We start from the raw sequence: 16977 nt of genomic DNA, 5'->3' as shown, positions 1-16977 counted from the left end.
GTCTAAGTATACTGTAAATTTACCAAAAACATCCAAATGTCCATGCTTGATTACAGTAAAAGTATGTGCTGCTCTGTCCTTGGAGAGAAGACTCTTCTTCTGACAAGATAAAAATACATTATGACAAATCTAATAAATGTATTTCATACAGTGCTTTGCCAGTTACTTTAGCATTCATTTTCAATTAAGAGAGTACTGAGTTTGGAGAATTTTGAAACTGTACCATGTCTTAATTTAAACATTGTAATTTCCTATTATTACAAAATCCCACAGAGCCCTCGCTGTATTTTGGGGAACCTGAGTATGTCGTGGATGAGAGTTCAGGCTATGTTGAGGTGAAGGTCTGGAGGACAGGGACTGACCTCTCCAAGACGGCTACTGTCACCGTCCGCTCCAGGAAGAGTGAACCCGTCTCTGCAGAAGGTAGACTAGTAGTTTGGCAAAAACATAAGCATTCAGTCGTGATGTTGTATATAAGACAATAAAAGTTGCTAACTTAACTTCATCTCTGTCTTCCAGCTGGACTCGATTATGTTGGCATTAGTCGCAACCTGGACTTTGCCCCTGGAGTGACAATGCAGACATTTAGGGTGACCATCCTGGATGACCTGGGTCAGCCGGAGCTGGAGGGGCCTGAGACCTTTGATCTCGTGCTACGGATGCCCATGAATGCTGTGCTGGGGGAGCCCAGCAAGACCACCATCACCATCAATGATACCATCACTGACTGTGAGAATTTTTTATGGCCACAAGTGCAACAATTTTAATGTGTATTCTTGATTTCAGTTGACTCTAGAAAACATTACAGAAAAAGAGCAGACTGCGCTAAGTGGCACTATCTTGTAACCAATTGATTTTTGTCTTTACAGTGCCAAAAGTTGAGTTTAAGGATGGCAAGTACAAGGTCGATGAGTCTGATGGGGAGGTAAAAGCCATAGTTTACCGCAGTGGAGACATTAACTTCATATCCACGGTGCGCTGTTACACCCGCCAGGGCTCTGCTGAGGTGATGATGGACTACAATGAAAGGCCTAATACTGATGCATCAATCATCACTTTCCTACCAGGTGAGACAACCCCTCCTCCTTATTGCCCACTATCATTTGTTATATGTCCACTACACCCTGCAGCACTTATCAATGAATGTTAACCATTCTTCTCCAGGTGAGACTGAGAAACCCTGTGTGATAAGTCTGGTGGACGACTCCATTCATGAAGATGATGAGGAGTTCCGTCTGGTCCTGGGAAGCCCAAAGAGCAAGTCTCCATATGGAGCTTCTATTGGGGAGCAGAAGGAAGCACTGGTCACCATCTCAGATGACAAAGACAGTATGTGCTTTATTTTATATTATTATAAATGTTTTTAATTACCCCTGATTTATATATATATATATACATATATATATATTGTGTATATCTATGTTCATAGATTTTTGCCCAATGTCTCACTCCACTTTGCTTCCTCTTCTAGAGTCAATCATCCGTTTCTCCGAGATCAAGTACAGTGCACGTGAACCCCAGGTGAAAGGGGATGTAGCAATAGTGAAGATTCCCATCCTGCGTGTTGGAGACTCCTCAAAGGTCTCAGTGGTGCGAGTGCACACCAAGGATGGCTCTGCTACCTCAGGAGAGGACTACAACCCACTGTCTGAGGGTAAGACCCTGGCTTATGAACATACCATGAAGGTGTTTATGTTTGTGGTTATTGCTCACTTCACTGTCTATGTGACTTAGATGTGGAGTTCAAGGAAGGTGAAAAGGAACATTTTGTGAAGATTGAGATCCTGTATGATGGTCAGAGAGAGATGAGAGAGGCCTTCACTGTACACATGAAACCTGATGAGAACATGGTGGCTGAAATACAGGTGAGACAAAGGACACACACAAACAAATATAAACCAGCCGCAGGTCATATATGTGTACACGTACAGTACTGCATATCTACACACGTGATCATGCGCCCTGTCATGTCAGCCTGTGTTAAAATAGCCAGGCAGCAGCTGGCATTGCTGTCAGCACGCCTGAACCACAGTGTCTTATAAAAAGCTTTTCCCTCTGGAATGAGATGCTGAGGGGAATGTCCCAGCAGAGCCAAACAGTAGATGAACCTAAAAACAGAACTGCGACATTCTACCCATGTACTTTACATCAGGCATGTACCCCTCACATGACAGTAATAGGTTACCTCTGACTAAATTGTTTTGTGCTTTTATCACTGATGAAAGAAAGAGTAATTGAACTATAAAGCACTCTGAGAGCACATTCCTCCACCATGGCTAAATTAATTATTCTAATAACAGAAAATGCATCTGCAGCTGCCTCAAAGGGTGATACAGTAGATAAACAGGTTGATGTTTGGAGAATACTTAATATTCTTAATATATTATATTATATTATATAATAATACTTAATTTGTACAAGAATCAAATGTGCTAAATTTCAAGTTAATCAAATCACTCAATGAAAATGTTGCTGTAATTGCATGTGTTTAAGTGTTAAAGCAGTCACAGCCTACAAGAATATACCAAATCCAAAATCCCAAAAGTTGACAACGAGCAAATGATGACCTCCTTTTTTTTGCTAGATGAACAAGGCCATTGTCTACATTGAGGAGATGGACAGTGTGGCAGATGTTACCTTCCCTGCTGTGCCCAATGTGGTTTCCCTGCTCATGTATGATGACATGGCTAAAACCAAAGACAAGCCCCATCCATCCAATGGATACCCTGTTGTGTGTGTGACGGTAAGTGGGGTGCTGCTTTTTCCACACTGTGCTCAAACGTACTGTAGGGTTTGGTTCTGTTTCAGTTCTTAAAAATGATTGCCATAATTTAAAAACAATTTAAAGTGAATATGCACAGTACATTCAGTCACCATGTGTCTTGCCCTCTCTTGCAGGCCTGTAACCCTAAGTACCATGACTTTGACAAAACCGGTTCCATCTGCTCTGCGGAGAACATCAACGACACTCTTACGCAGTACCGCTGGTTGGTCAGCGCTCCTACCGGGTCAGATGGAGTGACCAGTCCCATGAGAGAGGTAGACACCAATACTTTCTTCACCAACACCAAGTCCATCAGTTTGGATTCAATCTACTTCCAAGCTGGCTCCAGGGTTCAGTGTGCAGCTAGGGCCTTCAATGCCAATGGAGATGCGGGTCTGGAGCTGTTGAGCCCCATTGGTGTGATCAGCAAAGAGGAAGGTGAGTGAATGGCAGATAGGACTGAAGTTGACAGCAGTATTTGGCTCAAAATAGACTAAAAAGTCTAACTAATACACCTTATTGACTTTCTTCTTGAATCGTTGCAGGAATGTGCCAGCCTCGTATCGCAGGCACTGTAGGAGCTGAGCCTTTCTCTGCTAAGGTCCGCTACACAGGCCCAGATGACCCTGACTTCCCCAACCTCATCAAACTGACTGTCAACATGCCTCACATGGATGGTGAGCAGTAAAAATAATTGCATCTTTTATATATGGCCATTATTGTTTATTAATATAGACACAGATTCACACAGATCTTTTTGTTTTCTCTCAACAGGCATGTTACCAGTGATCTCAACAAGACCTCTGTCCAACTTTGAGCTTACCCTGAGCCCTGACGGCACGCGTGTGGGCAACCACCGCTGTTCCAACTTGCTGGACTTCAATGAGATCCAAACCGGCCATGGCTTCATCACTGATGCCACAAAGAACCCTGAAATCATTGGCGAGACTTCGCCCTACCAATACAACGCTATCATGCGCTCATCCAACTCACTGCGCTTCTATAGGAACCTCAACTTAGAGGCCTGCCTGTGGGAGTTCACCACCTATTACGACATGTCAGAGCTTCTGAATGACTGTGGAGGCTCCATAGGCACTGATGGACAGGTGGGACATTCATAAAAGCACAAACTATGGAAATTTGGTCATGCCACACTGACATTTTGTGCAAAATCAGTTAACTACAATGTAATCACTGCAATCAGTGGTTTCACATTAAAAAATACCTTTGACATGGAAATTTGTAAATAGTCAGCTGTCTTGACAGTGCTAACCTCTGAAAAGAGAGTCAAAAATGGAGGAAACTAGTTTATTCAATTACGTAACTTTTTCACTGTGTTGCACCATACACTTTTATTTAACCCTCTTCTGTTGAGAGTATAAACTGTTCTGCAGAAGAGGAATGGTAGAGGTATAGACCGTTATGAAATAGGACTCTATGGTACCACGGCATAAAAACGGAATAAGTTGTTTGAACTTTTTGTTAGATGATGATGATGTAAAATCCTAAAAAACAAAATAGAAGGGGGAAGTAAACAGCCCAGCACAGAAAAAAAGAAAGAAGCTTGCTCCTGGCTGTCTAGCTTGCCAGCTACAGTAGTTAATCAACTGGCTAAGCCTGTGACTATTCACTGTTACCAAGCTCCTAGAACCACACATTTTTGCAAGGACATGCTGATTTATCTGTTCCACTTTATGGTGGGACCAAGTCTGATATAGACAATATCTGTTTTCTCTTTTATCAAGGTGCTGAATCTGGTCCAGTCCTATGTCACCCTGCGTGTTCCTCTGTTTGTGTCCTACGTCTTCCACTCTCCTGTGGCTGTGGGAGGCTGGCAGCACTTTGACTTGCAGTCTGAGCTCAAACTCACCTTTGTGTATGATACAGCTATTCTGTGGCAGGACGGCATCGGCAGCCCACCTGAGTCTGAGCTACAAGGTACATTGTCAGACCAATACTGCTCCCTGCTGGTGTGCACAGGAGAGAAAAATATACTGTATTGTATTTGTGAAATATAATCAACCTTATCTGTTTTAATAGGAGCCATGTACCCCACCAGTATGCGTATAAATGAGGAGGGTCGTCTGGTGGTCAACTTCAAGACTGAGGCTCGCTTCAGGGGACAGTTTGTTATGTCTCATCCAGGTATGGGAGTGGCATTCATGCACACACACACCCTAAATTCATCTAGTGTGGTCATTCTATACAAGCAGTCTCCTATTGGATTACGCTGTGGCCCACATCCTCCCCACATCTATTTCTGGAGTTCCACATTAAGGGTCCTTCCTGTGTGAAAGTGCCAGAGGTCATTTCAGCAAATGTCAAAATGACCCCGCCACGTTTACAGTTAGGAAGCAAGCGGCACAAACAATATATAAGGTCGCTTCATGCATAAGAGGGTTGACACCGTTACTAGTTATAGTTTTTAGAAAATGCAGCTTTAGGGATTTATGACTGTGTGCACATTTGTTTTCAGGGACTAGTGTGTCATCCATGGTGATGTGTGCTGACCACCCCGGGCTGACGTTTACTCTTGCCTTGGTCAGGACTGAGCCTACATACAACCAGCCCATGCAACAGTGGAGTTTTGTCTCAGACTTTGCTGTGAGTCATGCTGTCTGATGTGTCTAAAGTATCCACAAACTTCATAAACAACAGTATAATAGTTTCTATGTGTCTGTTTGACCTGTAGGTGCGTGACTACTCTGGGACCTACACAGTGAAGTTGACCCCCTGCATTGCATCCCCCAATGCAGAGTTCAGCATCCCTCCTGTCTGCCACCCCAGAGAACCTCTTACTTTTGACATTGACATTCGCTTCCAGCAGGTTAGCCTTAATCTCCTGACAAAAATCTCCTGGTAATATTTAGCTCTGGGTTCACATAGAAGTCATACAAAGCAAGATCATGCATAAAGAGTACACTGCAAAAAGTTCATTACAGCAATCATTTAGGATATCAAATCAGGAAACATTTTAAAGATCCTAATATCATAAAACAAACCAGAATTACAGTTGATTTGATTTGGAAGAAAGTTACATTTTCTCACACAGTAGCAGATTGTTTGGTTCTCTTTGCAATTTCATAAACACCCCAAACCTTCATATGTTCTGTGTATGGTAACCCTTTGCTCTGTCCTCCAGGTGAGTGACCCAGTGGCAGCTGAGTTTAGCCTCAACACTCAGATGTTCCTGTTGTCCAAGAGGGAGTTGTGGTTATCTGATGGCTCCATGGGCTTTGGAGAGGGGACTGATGCTGCTTTTTCAGACGGTACTACAACACTGCCACCTAATGGATTTTAGTAAACATTACAGCTGAGGACAATGATCCTTAGGGAATCTCATGTCTAAGTTTTGTCTGTCCTCGGTTTCAGGTTCAATGATCTATGGTCGTGTAATGGTGGATCCAGTCCAGAACCTGGGTGACTCCTTCTCCTGCAGCATTGAAAAAGTCTTCCTCTGCACTGGAGCAGATGGCTACGTTCCCAAATATAACCCCACTAACAAGGAGTATGGCTGCCTGGCAGATGCTCCCTCTCTGCTTTACAGATTCAAGATTCTGGTAAGAACCAATGAATTCACAAACAGTCTACTTTTAAGATTTATTGAAGAAAAATAAAGATTAAGAACTCATCCGTATGTGTCGTTGTGCAGGACAAGGCCCAACCAGAGACCCAGGTCACAGCATTTGGTGATGTTAGTTTTAAGGCCACACTGGCCCAAGATACACCTGGAGCTTTGCCTTTGGTCAGACAGCCCGGATCAGATGGCTTCACACTCTCCTCATCTCCGCTCTTCCAGGTATTAATATTTCTTACAATGTATCCATGTATTGAAGTCATACATAAACACAGAAGGAAAACATTTAATATGTTTGTTCTCCAGGTGGCTGCTGGTCGAGAATGGTTCATGCACACTATCTACACTGTCCGCTCCAGAGAAAACGCCAACCGCAACATTGGAAAGCGTAGTGTAGAGTACCTTCAGCACAGCCTGTCATCTGTTGAAGAACCCCAGATCAACATGGCAACTAATCGCCACCGCCGTGCTGCCCCTGCTCTCTCTAGCTCTGCTCTGACCCAGGATATTGGTGTTGAAAACAATCGGGGCACCAACATCCAGCACATTGCCCTGGACCGAACAGACCGTATGGTGGTCAGCCAGCGCCAGCCCTGGTCTCCCAACCGTGATCGTGACCCCCTCATGGAGCGCCCCCTGTTGGAGAGTTCTGGTAGAGACCCAGCTGACACCTCTACTCTTCCCATGTTCGTGGGGCTTGCAGGTCTGATCCTCCTCATCTGCCTCATTGCCACCATTGTTATTCTGCTATTGCGGCGCAAAAAGAGAGAAAAGAAGACCCAGTTCCCCCCTTACGCCACCTCGTCTTCTTCTGCCTACATTGGCTACAGCCAAGGCCCAGCAAGCATGTGGAGCAGTTCAGACAACTCTGAGGTCTAGATGTTGACCTCCCTCCACCTTAACATCTGTTTCCTATTAAAAAGACTATGATAGTCTCTTCCACCACTGTGCCTTCATCGCCCAACTTGTGTAGCACTGAATAAAGCCCAGTACAATCTGTGGACAGCACAATATGTCAGTGCTTAGAGCCTACATGCAGAGAATGCATGTTTTCTGATCTCTGATGTTGGGTAGTTCTTGCTGTAATGTACTGTAGGGTTTTGCCTTTGGGTGTAAGTAGAAGCCCCTTAAAATATTTACCTGCTTCATTGGTTGCAAAGTTGTAAAATATCCCTTTTTATCCAATGTTTGCAAATGCATGAAAAGCCCAATTTAGAAAATGCCATTTGATCACCTCAGGCAACCTTGTTTAAATTTCATGAAAGAAAAGAATTTCCTAGTTTACGAAGTTTTTTATCACTGTAATTCACTGTGTTCATTATTTTGTGTTGTGGAGAGTAGAGTAGAGTGGACTGAATGTTAGTTGAAGCTGACCTTAATGAATGATAATGTGATTAAATGATTTTTATTGTTGCTATTTCACTGTTGTGCTTAAAAAAGCCTGCAGTATACCCACCCAATGTTTGAGTAACATTATCAATATGGTGTAATTGAAAGGGATTGTAAATGTTGTCATTTTAGTTTTTGAGAATGCAGAAATTTACATTTTAAATACATTTTTTTCAGGTCAATGTGGCTGAAACCAGATGCAAAACAATCCATGTACATATAAATGTAGGACTATAGAAAAACAAAGGTATTAATACACCCTGGGGAAACTTGAACAATTATGAAATATGTATTTCTGGTTTGTTGATCAAGTCCTTAAAAAAATATGTGCAGCATCAAAAAATGATTCTTCTACAGGTTACAGTATATCTTCATGTGCCAACTGTTAGTATACATTTATGGCTTAGTATACTTTTATGGCTAATATTTTGTGTGTCAATTTCAAGAGTTTGGATGTATGTAAACCTCAACTGCCAAATATAAATGTCCTTTTTTGAATTAGTGTGTTATTTACCATATTGCAAACTTGTTTTTTTGTTTTTTTAAAAAGGGGAAGAAGTTTATTTGAAGTTCAAAAAGATATTTTCTACTACACATAGGGAAATAAAAGAACAAATGTCCTCAAAATAAAGAGGGTGCATATTGTTTCAAGCAATGGAATGTGGTACAACCAACAGGCATAAATACATTTCAATTAAGTACTGGTAAAAAAATAGGACTAGCAAACCAAAAACTAGACCAGCACAGCTGCAGTATTTAGGTAAGTAACGACTAGGCAGGCTTGTAAAGGAGCACTTCCTAAAACCTACTACAACCAGATCAGTCCATCAGAGTTTGACACAGTACATCATCACAGCCTGCAAAACAAACACAGACACCAAGACTAACATTACTGGAGCTGGCTGCCGCTCGCAAATTCTGAGTGTATGCTCTAAGTTGTCAACAGCTTCACAACTTGAGTTTTTTTCTGCGTCCACGACCATCTGGAGTTCCCTCAGACTTCCGTTTCTGGGCCTAGGAAAAAACAGAAAATGAATTGAGCTATCAGACATAGACCATTTTGAATTTCAATCTAATCTTTACATGATTCACTTCCTGTATGCTGAGCTGCTAGATTCTTAACTTACTGAGCTACTCTTTGGACCCCTCTTCTTTTTCTCGGCCTTCTCCCTCTCCTCCAGCTCCATGTTCTCTCTCTCTATCAGTGTAATCAGGGTGTTACATCGCCTTTGGAGCTCCTACACGCACACACATAAATCAAAGCATAATTTTAATCATTAAAATGTTACATTTTAAAGATGTCAGAACTTTAAAAGTACAGGAGAGAGCCAAAATTCACCATGGCAGTCCTGGATTTGAGGAACCAGTCAAAGCGGAACTGAGGTGAGTTGCGGATGCACTGACGGAGCTCGTCATACACGCTCTCCTTGTCAAATCCCAGCTTGTGGAGCATGCAGATGAGGAATCGGTCCTCCTCCTCTGTGTAGTTCTTGCCTTTGTTAGTGCCATAGGAGATACGGAGCTGATGGAATGGGGCCTTATAGCGACCAATCTGGGCAAGGAGAAGAGAACCATATTGAGAAAAAATTAACTAATTAGCAAGAGCAGACGATGTGATGAAGAGACAATTAAGGGATCAGTGCAAGATTAAGAGTTTAAGTGTGTAACAAAAGACATTTTTTGAACCAGAAATTTACACCCAAATTGACTGCCATGTACCTTTGAGTCCAGTGCTTTCTTAATACTAATCCTTCTCTGAATCCTGGCCTCTCCTCTCTCTATCTGGGCCATGATCTTCTCAATATCCTGCAGCTCATTGCAGCGCTCCCAGAATACAGCTGGAGGGACAGACAAAATAAAGTCACCAAATGTGCCAAAGAAGCCAAAGTTTGGGTTTATTTTCTGAATACAAGATAAAAGTGATTCATTACCAGAATATTCCATGACTTCCTCTGGAGTTTTTCCCTCAACCTCTCTGGCAATGTTCTCAATGTCGTCTCTTCCCCACTTCTCGTTGGCTTTGATGAACTGGTTGAAGTCACGTTTGTTCCAAATAGTGAATCCCTGCAATGAAGGAACGGTTAATCCAAATATACACAGTCAAGATCTAAAAACAGAACACTTTGCTTTGAGTTGCTGCATATTAATCAAAAACTGGTTGTATTGATCAAACATGCCTGTTGCAGAAGGTTCTCCTTCTCCTCCAGCTCCTCCTCTGTCAAGGCCTCAGCCTCATCAATCTTAGCCTGCTCCTCTTTCTGGACGTGGGCTGAGTTGGGCATGTCTGGGTTACGGGGAACCTAAAAAGAGTCACAACCACAGTTTGATTTAGACACATCTTTTCACATCACTCTTCCAAGTAATTTTAGAAGATCTCACTCTTATAAGAAAAACACATCTGTACCTTATAGCCTATGGTCTTTCTGTAGAACAGGATTTCCTTTTCTAAAAGCTCAAAAAGACGTGGAGGGAAGAACTGGAAGTCCTGGACATTTGGCTGCTTGGGAGGACGAGGAGCCTGGAAAGTGGAATCAAACAGATGTAATGCCATGACAGGATAACACGTCATCTATCATAATAATGCATTTTGCTGCCTTAACGCCTTATATCTTAAGAGAGTGTTTGTAGATTGATGCGTCCATACCTTGGGTGCTTTGGGCTCACTGACGCGCAGAGCTTCTCTGAAGTATGCATCCACAGCATAATTGGCTTTCCTTTCTCTCTTAGGTGGCTCAATCCAGTTGGTAATAACCTGAAAGGAGGAGGAGGGGAACAAGGTAAAGGCTCAAACATTCATGTTCTAGGATGAGGTGATTAAGGACTCAATACTAGTGATGTGTAGCCTGTTGTGTACCTTTTTCTTCTCTCTGTAGTCTTCTCCTTCGAATGTGTACACGCTGCTGTTCTCTGTGTCCATGGTGAAGTTTCTCAAAGAGCTTTCACCCAGGGAACACATCTTCTCCTTCATCTCCATAGTCTAGAGGATGATATGGTCAGGGTTTTCATTGTGATAGTCACATGTATATAATGTAAAATTCTAGTAAAACATATTTATCAGGGATACAATATTGTAATGCATGCAGACTCACCTTCCTTTCACCTTTCTCTAGGATAACATCAATGTCATCATCTGTGATGTCACTCTCTTTGGAGGCAAACACATGCGTGGCACCGTGACGGATGATGGAAAGCATCTCATCTTTGCCCAGCTTGTTTGCACTTGGATCCACAAGTCTTCCTGTTAAAATAAAATCAGAAGAAATTCAGTGGCTTCCCCTCGTCTTTATTCATCCAATATCTGTTATAATAAACATTTCAAATTCCTCTGAGAACCACTCTGCACAAGTATCTTAATGACAGCTGCTAATATTTGATTATAAATTGTATTTTTTTTCTTCTTTTAAATTAAAGCAGGTTGATTTTTTACCTTGTTGGATGACAATAGAGTCCAGGCGTAATTTCATCTCGGCCCTCTCCACAATCCTTTCCTCGACTGTGTTTTCAGTGATGAAGCGAAATACGCGCACCTGCTTCTGCTGACCAATCCTGTGAGCTCGGTCCTGAAATGAAGAAGAAAAACAGATCAGTCAAGTGTTCTGCCTCTATGATAACCAGTGTTACAAATAATCAGTATATAATACTGTTACAGTAGAATAAGATATAGGAGAGTTCAGCACTTCAGAGTACTAACCATGGCCTGAAGGTCAACTTGAGGGTTCCAGTCTGAGTCGTAGAGGATGACTACATCCGCTGTAGCCAGATTGATACCCAGCCCACCAGCTCTGGTGCTCAACATGAAGATGAACTTGCTGCTGTTTGGCTCATTGTATGCATTGATAGAGATCTGAAACATACAAACATACATGAAAATGAAATGTCTTTTATGACTCTGATCTTGTCTGGCAACAACATCTGATAATCAATTAATCTCAATCTACAGACTACTCTCTTAGTCTGATTGTATAAATTGAGATGTAAGCATCATACCTGTCGCTCCTCATGTGGCGTCTGACCATCCAGGCGACAATAGCCGAAGTTTCTCCACATGCAGTAGTCCTCCAAGATGTCCAGCATCCTGGTCATCTGACTGAAGATGAGTATACGGGAGCCTGAAAATAAAGGGAAGAACATATTGGTTGTCAATTAAATGTATGGAAAACCTTAATTACCTTTAGATACATTAGAAGTCTCAATCAGTGCTGAGAATACACACTCTAACGCCTCTTTATCCAACAATGGAAACAATCCAAGTGATATTAGCATGTTTCCGTCCATTCTCTCTAACATTTTGTTGCCATTGGGTGAATAATGACCATAGGTAGGTGTAAACATTGTCTGAATTAATTACTGTACATAAAGACAGTTCCAAAAAGTCCTCATCTACATACCCTGTTTCTTCATCTTGGGGAGCAGCTTGTCCAGCACCGCCATCTTGCCACTGTTTACCACCAGGTGGAGGTCCGTGGTGTAGGGGGGACCTGGTTCAGCTCCATCAAACAGGTATGGATGGTTACAGCATTTCCGCAGCTGCATGAGAACGTTGAGCAGCCGCATCTTGTCCATCTTACCCGCCGAGTTCAGAATATCAATGTCCTTCATCAGAATCTTTGTGTACCTGATGGGATAGGACATGACTTCATATTACACACAACTGCAAAAGCAAGTTAATATGTGCTTTATTTGCTGTGTAGAAAAATCTAACTTGAGTTAAGCTTAATTTGGGAAACTTACCATTCTCGTTGCATTTTACTGAGGCCCACATACATCTTGATCTCTTTTTTCGGGAGCAGAGTCTTCTCTACATCAGCTTTTATACGACGAAGCAGGAAAGGACGCAGAACCTACAAATACAAACACATACAGGTTAAATTAGTGCCTCAAACTAAGTAAGGTCAACAATGTGTAAAATAAATACAGATTAAATTGAAGCTTTATCAGGAAAATTCAATACATACAGTGTGGAGACGCTCCACCAACTTCGTATCACCCAAGCAGTTGTTTGTGTCAAACCAGGAATCAAAGTCCTTGGGAGAGAAAGAAGAAAATTTAATAAGTACCAGAAAACAGAACATCTTTTGTCTGAATAAAGAACTGGAGTCCATTTTAAGAGTTGGCTTATCCTATAGTGAAAATTAATCCTGTGCATTTCTAAACAACTCTTACCTCTGCTGAGTTGAAGACGTCAGGCAGCAGGAAGTTTAGCAGGGCCCATAGCTCGTGGAGGTTGTTTTGAAGGGGTGTGCCAGTCAGCAGCAAACGATTGGTGGTCTTGAATTCTCGCACAATTTCTGACAGCTAGGAGAAATTAATTTATTGAGCTATTTTGTGCACATTATGCATGAAATATGATGTGGTTCTGGTGAAAATATCCAAGCGTCTAAGTGCCTATTTCAGTAAAATTCTGACCTTTGATTTCTCATTTTTGATCCTGTGGGCTTCATCAATGACCAGGTATCTCCAGTTGAACTTCTTGAACACAGCCTTTTCAATGATCAGCATCTCGTAAGATGTGACACACACATCCCACTCTCCCGGCAGCAGGACATCTCTGATCAGGGCATTCTGATATTGGAGGAAAAATGTTTTGTAACAGGTGTGGTTGTGTGGGCAAAATGTATTCCCATTCTAAAAGCAATATGATGTATTTAAACAATAGAAAACATTACAATGTTTACAGTTACACTTCCTTTTTCAGTGAATCATAAAATTCTGATAAAGCTTACCCTCTCGTCTCTGCCTCCGATCAGGCAGACTGCACGCAGTGACGGCACCCATCGCTTGAACTCATTCATCCAGTTGTAGAGGGTGGACTTCGGCACCAGCACCATGTGGGGACCAGGGATGTTTCTGTAGTGCTTCATATAACCCAGCAAGGCAATAGTCTGCAGTGTCTTTCCCAAACCCTGACAAAAGTATGAAGAGAGAGTGTGTGTGAGACGTAGACGTACATGAAAACGTAACAACTACACAATAAAAATACTTGGAATCCAACTGCAGGCTTGCATATATGAGAAAATACTGACCATTTCGTCAGCGAGGATACCGTTGATTCCATTTTCATACAAAGAGATGAGCCAGTTCAGACCACGGACCTGATAGTCCCTCATTTTTCCTGTTTTGACATCTAGACAAGAGACAAGAAAATATAATCATCACTTCTGTTAAATCCGTATATTCACCTGTGCTCATTGTGCCTTCTTCTCAAGCCTAAATAAAAACAGGTCATTGCTTACAAGAAGGAGAATCATCGAAGCGAGTGCAGACGTTAGTAGTCTTGGTGCTCTCGTTCAGAAGCTCTTCATCCTCCTCTTGCTCTGTGCGGCGATGGCGATTGCTGTTAAACACAGACACGGGCATAATGTGTCAGAATTAAAATGTGAGTCAACATCCAAAAACAAAGTAAGCAGTAGTTGTGACATGGACTTATAAGATATCCAAAATACAGTAGCAGTGGGGAAACAACATTTGCCAGAAAAAAACAAAATAATAAGACAATGACAAAATGTTGCAACAAACAACTTTGAATCCTCTTGTAGTTTGTACGCCCTAAATATATATATAAATATTTGTGGATATGTACTCACTCTCCAGCAGACAGCAGGTTCTGCTTCTCATCTTTCTTAATGCGAGGACGTCCTGGTTTCATCTTTAGGGGGGAGGTGGGGGTCTTCTGTGCAGCTGGTTGGATGAAATGAGCAAATAGCTCTGTTTGCTTCAACAGGTACTCAAACCTGTTGGTCCGGTCTGTTTGCTACACACACACACACACACAGGAGAGGAAAAAAAGGACTTGTTTAGTAGTTTATCAAAGAACAGAATAATCTATCATATAATGTAAGCTATAGAGTTAAGTGTCCTTACCACTTTCTCCTCATAACCTGGAGCAGATTCTTTAGTTTTGGTTGAGGAGGAGGAGGATGCATCTTGGCCATCTGCCCCTGCATCTGAAGACGACTCCTTTCCAGCATCTGAGCAGTCGGACTTCTCCTGAAAAAGGGTGAAAAGAGATATTTTCATTTGCCATCTCAAACATGTTCCAACAACCGCAGAGAACCAGACAAGACAAAGTGTTTTTTTTTTTTAAAGGCCAGCTCTCGTGTGGGATGTTCTCTTGACTACACAGAAGAAGTAGGAGAGAGATGGGTAATGGCCTCCTGACCATTATGGACAGCACGTTTCACCTTGTTCTTGAAATCCTGATTACTCTGGGCCGCTCTTTCACCTTGCAGTTTGTGAAAAAGTGCTGTTGCAGGTCTTTTGTGCTGCACTATAAATCCTTTGCAACAATTAGCTGTTTACCTTCTGCACAAGTCTTCCCAAACGTTATGTTTGCTGCTGCAATGACTTCATCTACAGTGTACATATTTATTCATACGACAGATGTACACCACACTTTACATACATAAACTCATATGTTTTATACTCTTGTTGTTTACACTTGTATCTATTACAATTGCTTTTACTATTTTAAATATTCCTTTTTTTCCCTTACTGCATTGTGAGGGAGCTGAAACCAAATAGTTTTACTCTCTTATACTTGTGTATTGAGATGTAACAAATAACTTGAATTAACAATGCAGATCTTTGTTTGCTTGCTGCACTTTGTGTATCGCATATTCTTGTAATGTCTTCTCGCTCTGAGCGGCGATGACGACTGCTGTCAAACAGACAAAAGCATAATGTGTCAAAATGTGAGTCAACATCCTAAAATAAAAGTAGTAATAGCAGTACCTGGGTATCGTTTAGAAAAGTACAATGACAGTACCAATAAAAGCACCTTTAAAGTGATACAGATATCTGCTGAGTACTTTATTTGATGCCCATCATCAAGTTTACCTGCGTGTGAGTGAATAAAGTTTGTATGGTCTGATCTTATCTTAAACTTATAAACTTCAAACAAGGGGAAAAAAACACTGAATTTATGATTTTAACACAAAGAGCAGGGAAAAACAGCCAAGCTGGAGGCAGAGGCATCGCTTGCAGCAGCATCCCTCCCATAGCTGCACTGACTCACTGAAAACAAAGAGGCGGTCAGGATGGCTGAGAGCGCTGTGCTGCTCCTCACTTGTTTCCACCGGTGTGCTTTTTTTGTTCCCTCCCCAAAAGTTGTGAAGAAATCTGTTCCCCCGTCGATGTGTTTCCCCTGACTTTAACCTGAACCCCAACCAGTCATCGTCTGAGCTGAGGTGCTTAACTTGACCCCAAGTTTCTCTTATCCCCCACTTATTATTATCCCTGCTAGTCACGCTGCTAAACTTCAACCATAACATCTTCATCGCAACCGTGGAGACGGTGCTACAGGAAACATCATAAGTATGTGGTATCTGCAATGGATCTACTGTAACCCAGGAGTAAACAAAAAAAAAACACGCTTGGGGTTTCCTTGTGCGGTGTGATCAATGGGGACCTAGCGTGGGGCTAAGCTAAGAAGTAGGGGGCGCTTATGAAACAAGGCTGGCCTGGTTGCTGCTCTGAGCTGGGATAGAGCTACTTTTGTCATGAGCTAACAAGAGCGTCAGCCATTTTGACATGAAATAAGTTAGCAGGTAAACACAGGTGCTAATTAAATTTATTGAGGCTTAAAAAATAGACAAAAATATTCATTAAATGTCACTAGTAACACCTGTGTTTACCTTTTTCACGTCAAAATGGCTGCTATGGGAAACGTATGTGATAGCGCCGCGGCTAGCTCACTGGGTTAATGTTGACAAAGTGAAAGTTTTATATGAAGTTACAGTTGAGAGACTGGCGTTTTTAAAAGAGGGTTTATACTTTTGTGTGGTAGCTCTGGGGGAGATGTAAGCGGCACCGAGAGGAGACAATGCCCCCCTTTATTAAAAAACATCTTTACCTCCGCTCCTCCGGCTTCTTCAAGTTCCGTTGGCTCTTCTTCCCGCGGCTCCACGCAGTTTTCGCTCTCCGACATTTTTGTTTTGTTTGTTTTGTTTTTTTTTACTTTAAATCAAAATCCTTCTTCGATTCAGGTGTAGCGTCTGTAAGTTGGTGTGATCCCGTGGTAAGATCCGGTAAAGATTGACCGAACTTGTTCCCCGGTATATGAGAGCTGTCCGGTTATGTACAATGAAAGAGACCCCGTTTGTTCACACGGAGCACGCTCGCGCTAGCATGATTTTTTTGGGGGGGACACCGGAGCGCGCTAACTGGTGTGTTATCGCGAGAGTTGATGATGCTGCCTTCAGAGACTATTGGAAATATGGTACTTTAGCGTAAAATGAACAACACAAAG

At 42.1% G+C, this 16977-nt stretch overlaps 2 protein-coding genes across 2 annotated transcripts in view; one reads left to right on the top strand and one right to left on the bottom strand.

The window, feature by feature from the left end:
- Positions 1 to 7290, top strand: part of frem3 (Fras1 related extracellular matrix 3) — a 28958-nt gene extending 21668 nt beyond the window's left edge. Inside the window, exons 7-24 of the mRNA XM_062432378.1 lie at positions 274 to 423; positions 520 to 729; positions 870 to 1067; positions 1165 to 1329; positions 1472 to 1654; positions 1735 to 1865; positions 2585 to 2743; positions 2899 to 3202; positions 3310 to 3441; positions 3539 to 3870; positions 4510 to 4702; positions 4805 to 4909; positions 5241 to 5368; positions 5457 to 5591; positions 5907 to 6033; positions 6137 to 6324; positions 6417 to 6563; positions 6648 to 7290. Coding sequence (XP_062288362.1) covers positions 274 to 423; positions 520 to 729; positions 870 to 1067; positions 1165 to 1329; positions 1472 to 1654; positions 1735 to 1865; positions 2585 to 2743; positions 2899 to 3202; positions 3310 to 3441; positions 3539 to 3870; positions 4510 to 4702; positions 4805 to 4909; positions 5241 to 5368; positions 5457 to 5591; positions 5907 to 6033; positions 6137 to 6324; positions 6417 to 6563; positions 6648 to 7220 — 3560 coding nt within the window. The 3' untranslated portion in view covers positions 7221 to 7290. The remainder of the gene's footprint in view (positions 1 to 273; positions 424 to 519; positions 730 to 869; positions 1068 to 1164; positions 1330 to 1471; positions 1655 to 1734; positions 1866 to 2584; positions 2744 to 2898; positions 3203 to 3309; positions 3442 to 3538; positions 3871 to 4509; positions 4703 to 4804; positions 4910 to 5240; positions 5369 to 5456; positions 5592 to 5906; positions 6034 to 6136; positions 6325 to 6416; positions 6564 to 6647) is intronic.
- A 966-nt stretch (positions 7291 to 8256) lies between these two features.
- smarca5 (SWI/SNF related, matrix associated, actin dependent regulator of chromatin, subfamily a, member 5) lies at positions 8257 to 16856 on the bottom strand. The gene is made up of 24 exons (XM_062432390.1): positions 16582 to 16856; positions 14592 to 14717; positions 14315 to 14481; positions 13964 to 14064; positions 13754 to 13854; positions 13454 to 13633; positions 13137 to 13292; positions 12894 to 13025; positions 12686 to 12754; positions 12462 to 12571; positions 12119 to 12345; positions 11718 to 11839; positions 11422 to 11574; positions 11158 to 11290; positions 10820 to 10968; positions 10585 to 10707; positions 10375 to 10482; positions 10135 to 10248; positions 9908 to 10030; positions 9662 to 9794; positions 9450 to 9568; positions 9070 to 9282; positions 8858 to 8968; positions 8257 to 8744 (listed from the first exon to the last, which is right to left on the bottom strand). Exons 1-24 carry the CDS (start codon positions 16654 to 16656, stop codon positions 8679 to 8681), a joined length of 3111 nt encoding a protein of 1036 aa, XP_062288374.1. The 5' UTR covers positions 16657 to 16856; the 3' UTR covers positions 8257 to 8678.
- Between the last annotated feature and the right edge of the window lie 121 nt (positions 16857 to 16977).

The sequence above is a fragment of the Scomber scombrus genome, chromosome 2 (assembly GCF_963691925.1).
Source record: "Scomber scombrus chromosome 2, fScoSco1.1, whole genome shotgun sequence".
Taxonomy (NCBI): Eukaryota; Metazoa; Chordata; class Actinopteri; order Scombriformes; family Scombridae; genus Scomber; species Scomber scombrus.
The sequence above is the reverse complement of the archived record's forward strand: the minus strand, read 5'-3'. Positions and strand labels throughout refer to the sequence as shown.